Source organism: Lepisma saccharinum, chromosome 6, assembly GCF_977018435.1.
Source record: "Lepisma saccharinum chromosome 6, izLepSacc3.1, whole genome shotgun sequence".
Taxonomy (NCBI): domain Eukaryota; kingdom Metazoa; phylum Arthropoda; class Insecta; order Zygentoma; family Lepismatidae; genus Lepisma; species Lepisma saccharinum.
In genome coordinates, this window is record NC_139234.1 from 11,243,474 (window position 1) to 11,251,782 (window position 8,309).

Genomic DNA, 8,309 nt, shown 5'->3' on the forward strand with positions numbered 1-8,309 from the left:
TAGATGTCCTCCATAATGTTGCAAGAAATATGGAAAAACGTGTTAACATGTGTATTCAAGAACAAGGTCATCATTTTCAACATTTGCTTTAAGAATCTTACTTGTATATTTTGTATATTGTATATTTGTGCTCCATACCGCTTTTAAAATGAACGCACTGTAGTATTAGATTTTAAAATATATTAGTACTAACATTTATAAAATTTAGTGGTTAGCGATGTGCTAACCACTCCGCCACGAGGACCGGCGCTCCTCTGTTAATGGTGGGCATGAATTTGTTAGTGGATAAGCAAGATTTCGAAAGAAAGGTTTTTTCAATAAAAAAAGATTACGACGATCTGCTTTTATATAATTTATTGAAAATAATCAGTTACAGTGAATATACATATATGAGACATCAAAGCCAATTTGTGAACTATTTCCACTATTTTAACCCACTGGCCCAAATCTGAAAATATAAAAATAACAAAATTAACGATTACATATTGTATAGACTCTCATACACAATCAGTTCTAATCAATAACAATTGCTTATGAATCTAACAAAAATATACAGTTTCATTTAATTTATAGAATACATATGACATCATATTTTAAGGACATAGAACAGTGAAAGTATTTCTATGACCACAACAAAATAAGTTAAACAGAAAATAAAACTGATAATAAAAAACAAAACCACATTCTCCACAGACGAAGAAAATTTACTGAATTTAGTTTGAAGGAAACATTGAAATTTACACCAGAATCAACTTCATATTATCATTTTCTGTGATGAGGAATACGTTTCAGCAAAAATATCAATCTTCTACCTTCAGTATAATCGCCAGTAAAGAAGAGCCAATGTAGACAGGCGCTGCCTACCCTTACAATTGTTAGTTAAAAATATATATTATTTTAAATCATGCAATTCAATTCCACCTCACCAGGTGGTATCTCAGAAAAAAAAAACCTGGATGCGTAGGGTAATAACTAGGGACATTGAATTTTCGCGATGCGCGAAATCGCGAAATGTGAAAAAAAAAGATGCAATTTTGAACATTCTGGACGTAACTTCACCCCCAATGATGAAATATGCATGAGTTTTATTCGCAAAGTAATGCGAAATGTGTGCTTTTCCACGAAATGAACGCTTTTTCGCGAAATAACCGTGAAATATCATCAAATTAAGTAGAAAACACGCAAAAACCGGCAATCGAGGTTGTGCGCGCAAACTGTTGATTTGTAACGAAACGTTTGCCTAAAATTTCCTACCACTTGCAGAACGTTTTATCTTCGATCACATCAGGAAGACGCTGCAAATTGGGATTTCCCATGCACATAATCTCAGTTCGAAAACTTCGCTCCCTGTCAAGCTGCATTCCTCTCTTCCCCCGAATGTCTACTCCTCAACTTCCAGCTTCATTGAAGTTGCTAGATAAGATTAGTCTGTTTTTTTTCAACCGCTGGTATATACAGCTAATCTAACATTTTATTTACCGCTCTCCTCAGTTTTTATTTACCATAAATTTGGATTACTGCTAATAACTCCGAAAATACAGTACATCTTTCATACTGATAGAATTATACAAGCTGATTTATTAGAGTAATTATCTCCCATTCTGCGTCATATTACTTGCTTCGCGATTAGTCAAAAATGGAAGAAAAGCGAAGTAAAATAAACTAAATCAATCAATGAATCATATTACTTGCTCTCCACCCCCTTCCCAAAAGTAAAAAAATTGTCTTCGGTGTGAATAAGCTGAGTGTCTTGATCATTTCACGGCAAGGTGACCCCCACTGAATTTTCTGGAAATAGTTAATGAAATTCGAATGGCGAAATTGTAGCCATATTTTACAACAAAATATATTGTTTTTTGTGACTTACAGGCTACAAGTTACACCCATTATTTGAAGTAGGGTTACATTTAATCTTACACTTTACTTTACACTGATTTAACTACGTATAAAAAACAGTCTTTTGTCCTGCTAGAATTGATGTTAGGTGTACAGTTATGCATATTATATGCAGATATACAGAATATGGAAATTTCAAATGTACGTATTTTTTTTAAAAAAATGTAGTAGTAGCACTAATAATAATAACAAGTAATAGCAGTAATAATAATAATAATTAAAAGAGTTTCTATGACTCTGTCCCCCCGCGAGGAAAAATCCTGCGGGCGAACTTGTTTCACGGCGATATATTTCTTTCCCATGTGCTCCTATGTGATTTGCATATTGCAGGGGAACGTTTGCGTTCATTTATCTATGACAGAAAACTATTCGAGAAAGTCCAATTTGACAAGAAAATTAAGAACTACTTGAAACTAACCCTCAAAATTTTGAAGTATTTATGTATAGTACATTTCTTCATAGTACAGTCCTAGACTTACAGGCTCAAGAATTTGAGCAGTAAAATTGCTCTATTATATAGCACGATATAAGTACTTAAGCTTCAAATTTCTTAGTGTAGAATTTAACACCCACTTCAAATTTAGGAGAATTATCATCATTAATAATTATCCTGTGAGTCTTGATTTACGGCTTGAGAAATTCAGCAAGCCTTTCGTGTTTTAGTACATGAAAATATGGAGATGTGATTTAGACATTCGGTTTAAAGAGTATTTTATTTCTGAACAGTAGAAAAAGAGACGCTGTTATTTTCCTGATTTTTAACCTGTTTCGAGTAAAAGCTTTATCGGCGTAATTATTGATTACGTATATTAAAAGAAAAACATGTGCGAAAGTGGGGATTGTTAACTGGTCGTTGTTTAGTGGAAGTTAACATAGCAATTGTAACTTGGAAAAAAGGAAAAAAAAATGTCGCAGCAAAATCTTCTGAAGCATGTTTACGAAATGTAGAGTGGCACACCAATTTTTGTTCTTGCGAGAAACACGGACTTTAAGGTTCATCCATAAATGTTGCTTTACATTTGAAATATCTTCTGCCACTCGTACTTTGCAGTCCAGAGTAAAAAAGAATCTACCTTGATAATAACTGTACCTGACTTCGATGCCACATTATATGAAATGTTTTTCACGTGCTTGTTGAAAACGCATGTTACCTGGCACTATTTCGCCCCGACCCTTTAAGTTGTATGAACGTAGCGAGGCGAAATGCGGTACTCTAACTAATAACTTTGCGCATGTACAGCTCACAACATTCCTCCGCAGAAAGAAATGTGAGATGATGGGCGGAGACATTTTCAATCCTGCCCCAGTAACAGAGAAAATGTTGAAGTGTGAATGGAACACAATTAAGCTTTGTTTCCATATCCTAAAGTTGCTGAGCAAGGCAGTTTATTAACAATTAAAAGAACTTTACACATTACATTTCTACCCTATGTCAGGGTCTTCCTCAGACGGAGAAGGAAACGTAATGTGTAAAGTGCTTTTGATTTTTAATAAACTGCCTTGGTCACCACCTTTAGTGTATGAAATGTGAAGTATACATTTATATTTGCTGTGAATATGTGCCTATATTGATATATCATATATTGTTATCTGATAGATAAACACTTTAATATATGATATTCAACTTGACGTCATAACGCAGTGTACTCTGGGGAGGGGGTTCCGATGACAAACAGATTCGCGTGCTTAAGGAAACCGTATGAGAAACCTTCTTATAGCGAGAAAACTTGCATTTCACCACTTAACACTTTTCACGGTTTCTGTAGGATTCGGAGAAGATAAAAAGCACACATTCCTCACATGATCACGATACCCTGAAAAACTTCCGCAAAAATCATAAGCACAATGCTCACCCAGCATGTATTTTTTTTCTTTAACGTAGTGATCTGTTTCCCGAAAATATGGTGCAATATATTTTGAATTATGTGTGAAATCTTCAACGGATCCAGTGCGACAATGATGATGTAAATTGTATCTTACCTCTACAGAGTAGTCAACACCATGAAGAGCACCGCTGCTGAATTCAATCACGACGTGTTTTTTACCAACGTTTCCCGATGGTAAGTGATGTGATCCATGTCCTGTTCTGTCGGTAAGCCTGATACCTGCAATATCATTGTCAAGATCGTCTTCGGCTGGGAACCTCAAAGTGACTGATGTCCCCCCTAGTGTTGATGGAGTTTTGACTTCAACGCTTATTGTCGGGACACCTGTAGTGGTTCCCCACGATTGGTCTTTAGCGACTACAAGGGAAACCAAACAAAGAAGCAAAATGACCTTCATCTTTCTGAGAAGAATATACACAACGATTTTGTGGTGACTTGTCGTCAGATGATTGGTTTCTGTTAGGTCCAGTTAAACATTATATACCCAGCAGCAAGCAAAAGAAAGACGAAAAGCTTTGTAAAAATACAATGTTTGCGAATTCATTAAAACAATGCAATCATACGAGATTATCTTTGGAATAAGATATTCTTAAAGAGCACTCAAAACAAACAATGGGGTTTTGAAAGAAAACACACTGACAACGACTTTCAATAGTCCGTCCAAGTGCAATCTAATCTATATTGTGAACAACAATACAATGTGATTTTTTCTCAATAGACAAATCTTGTGACAAGTGCCTAAAATAGATGGTATGTTTAGAATATTCTTCTCAGGAAAAAATGCACCGCAATGGGAGTATGCCTGTGGTAAATTAACTTCTATTTTTATTAATTTGTGCTGTGTTGAACTCTCCTTCAAGTATCAGACATACACTTTTAGTAATGGTGAGACAAAATATGGAATTACAACCATCACCTATCATCCCTTGCAAGACCATTATGTACAGTATACTTATGACGTATTTAAAACTTCAATATACACCTAATGCCCAAGTTAGTCAATTTACTAGGTGTTTTTATGTTCGTATTATTAGGCGATTTGTAATCAGTGATTTTGTATTAATGTAAAATTATTATTTACATTCTATGTTTTCTAACCTAATTTAGCTATTTTCTTATATTCCATTTTTCTGGCCTGAAAAGTTCATGAACATTGAACTATAAATAAAGGAGGACTTACATATGAAATAATTACTCCTATTGTGTGACTATTATAAGTAAGTCTGTATTTAATATTTCACAAAAAGTGGTTGATAAACGGAATGAGGCAAATATGATTCGTGGGACATAATGAGATTTTATCTTTGGTGTGTAGGCAATCGAAAAGGCGAAACGTTTTTATCTATTTCTTCAATATAGTAACTTAATGTCAAAGTTTAAATACAAAACTTTCACGTTTTGCTTTTGTGTATTAATTTGGCACTTAGGTAAGTGTAAAATCATACGAAAGGTAGAACACGTATCATTTACACCATACGAAGAATGTATTTTCTAGAAAACGAAGCTGAGTTTAGCTTCTATTCATGGGAACTAATTATAAACAGTAAAATTGCAATGCAATGGTCACGTAGACAAAATTACTACCCAAATTTAATGTTGAAATAAAATATGTGGTAGTGTTTTTTCTTGAAAACTATAATATTATTTATAAGTGCATAAATGCATATATATTCTGTAAATTATTGTGATTGAAACCTTTTGTACGGCGGAACCTTGCGCGCGTGTATTCTCGTTTAAGCCTTTCAAAGCACGCGCTTATCAAATTTGCAGCGAAGTCCAAAAGATAAAAAAATAAAAATCGTAGCTCAAGAACAAATTGTCGTAAAGAGATTAAATTGATTTGTTTTCTTTCTTAATGACAGGGTTTTTAGCGAAGGTCAAATTTATACTTTGTGCCATAGACCTTTATCTTCAATTTATTCCATAGTAACAAAAGGGAAACAAAGAACTTCTTCAAACGGCGCTTGTTGATAATAGTAATATATGGTAATAAATCGGTTTCTGGTACATGCGTAAAGATTTGGTGCAAGTATAACCAACACTATTTTAATCAGTTTGCACAAATCATTAATGAACTACAGAATAATATTGATAAGATTATTATCAATTGTTTTTGTATTGGTATTTTATCAGACTATGTTTGATATATGGACAATATTGTAAAGCTGATAAAAACATTTTTGCAAACAAGTATTATTATCGCCATTTCTTTTACTACAAGAGTAGAAAAAAAGTAAAGTAGTAAAAGTAATAACCTGGTTCACTTTATAATGCGAATAATGACCTACTTTTTTTTAGATGATGCTCTATAAAAAGCACGTTCCTGAATGAATGAAATTCTACAATGTCTCAATTTGATCATAAAAATCCTTGAACAAATCACGTTCGTTTCATTCCCAAGTATAGCCAAGCAAATTTATGTCACATCTACATCCCGCGATAAGGTTCGTGCACTTCATAAAACAATGCATTTACTTCCGATTAGCAAATGTGAAACAAAACTGGATTTAAACAAAATGTCGATATAAAGGAAGCACTTGAACCGTGAAATTAGGACAAGTCATGGATAGCACGAAGGAGAGCACGGGTACGAATGACATTGATTGATTGAATGATTGATTAGGGGTCCCGGGTTCAAATCCTGGCCTGGGCATGGATGTCCGTTCATCAATTTCGTCATGTAATCACTCATCCCCATCTTCGCAAATTAGCCAAAAGTGGCACAAATAGCGAAGTAAGATAAAGCAAATCAAAATAAAATTAAATGATTGATTGAGTAGGTGTTTTAAGTCCACTTTATGCACAGTAAGGCTAATCGGGACTGGACCTACAGTTTGAAGTGGGATCCGAACCATTTTGCGTCTCCACCAGGTATCGAACCCGGGACGAAAGACATGATGAACCAGCTAGACGAATGAGGAAGTTTACGGAGGGTATGAATAGGATCTGGCACTCGGGTTGCTCGGTAGATGACTCAACAACGTATCTCATTGCCATTCTATTACTGAAGAACTGGGTGCGAAATCATTGAAGACGGGGGAGAAAGATCTTAATCTACAAACATGATATTATATATGTATGTATATATATATATATATATATATATATATATATATATATATTTGTTTACTCAGAGTTTTAGATACAGTCTTATTTGGCCATTTTACACTGAAACAACATAAAGTACAAACAAAAAATAACAAAAGATAAAAAACAATAACAAGATGGGATAGATTTACATGTTCTTGGTCAGTAATATACAAAAATTATGTTCTGGAAGGAAAATATCTACATTCAGGGGAAGTTTGTTGTAGATTTCTGGGAGCCTGTAAAACAAGGATCGTTGTAGAAGGGATAGCCTAGTGGTTGGGTTGTGGAAGAGTTGCAGGTTGCGCGTTTGCTTTTGGGGTACCCTAAGTGTGAATTTACTGATTAGAAGATCTGTTCTGATTTTGCCATTTATTATCTTGTATAAAAATTTCATGTCAGCTAGATCACGACGGAAGGATGGAGTGTTAAAATTCAGAGCAGCCATGGTGTCTGATATATATATGTGTGTGTGTTATTAAATATAAAATTACTAAATATTTAGAAATACATTATCATACATTACTACATAGATAGGAATTAGTGTTAGTTTAATATCTGGTATTTATAAAAAAAAACAAATTCCATTACTAACTGATAAAAGATATCAATGATTATAAAATAGTTCAAATAGTTTTATTGTGTATATATTCACAATGAAAGTAAAACAAGAATGCAAGAAAAATATATTCTATTAAAGTAAATAGATCTCATACTTATTCTTGGCTTGCATTCCCGTCAAAAATAATTGTTCATCTCTTGTTGTTATGACAGCTACTCTCCCTCCCCCGAAAATTTTTGTTGGTGGGATTTTTTGAGGCCAAGATTGTTGCTGGGCGGATATGCCTCCGTCCCCCCCCCCCCCCCGGGGGATTTCGCATCCTGCTGAAGAAGCACACAGAGCGTAGAAAAGTACAAATTTAAGTTGTATCGAAGTTTATGTCCGTCGTATCTAGATTGCCGACTTTGGGAAGATACAGCATGAAGTCGGGGAAACGGATTCACATGTGTTAAGGAAAGTGTTCGAGAAGCCATCTTACAACGAGAAATTTGCCATATTTTATGCTTATGCGTTCCTCACATGATAATGATAATCATAACTTGAATCACTTCGGCAGAGATCATACACGCAACGCTTACCCAGCATGTTTTCAACGCAGGATCTGATGTTTGCCCGAAATATGGCGTGAATTCAATGCCTTGATTGAGAAAAAGGTTAATCTCAAAGTGTCATTCTGTCGACTTCTCCGCTAGGGTGATCCCGTTACCGTATACCGTAGTATCATATCTTACATAAGAAAAATTCAGTGGCAGCAATAAATATTTTGTGTACTGCTGCATAAAAAAAATGATGGAAAGATTTTTTTCGTAGCACCGAAACAAGCCTTCAAGGTTGACCTTCTGGTAAAACACGCAAAAGTCGACCTCACTTCCACGGTC

General features: G+C 34.6%; 1 protein-coding gene across 1 annotated transcript; it reads right to left on the bottom strand.

Annotated features, from left to right (window-relative positions):
- Positions 1-337: 337 nt before the first annotated feature.
- Positions 338-4,221, bottom strand: LOC145989236 (uncharacterized). The gene is made up of 2 exons (XM_083124547.1): positions 3,877-4,221; positions 338-448 (listed from the first exon to the last, which is right to left on the bottom strand). Exons 1-2 carry the CDS (start codon positions 4,177-4,179, stop codon positions 425-427), a joined length of 327 nt encoding a protein of 108 aa, XP_082980673.1. The 5' UTR covers positions 4,180-4,221; the 3' UTR covers positions 338-424.
- Between the last annotated feature and the right edge of the window lie 4,088 nt (positions 4,222-8,309).

Coding starts and splice junctions, on each gene's coding strand:
- LOC145989236 (XM_083124547.1), bottom strand. CDS start 4,179: ATGAAGGTCATTTTGCTTCTTTGTTTGGTTTCCCTTGTAGTCGCTAAA. Junction 449..3,876: donor GTGTTGACTACTCTGTAGAG/GTAAGATACAAT, acceptor TTATATTTTCAG/ATTTGGGCCAGTGGGTTAAA.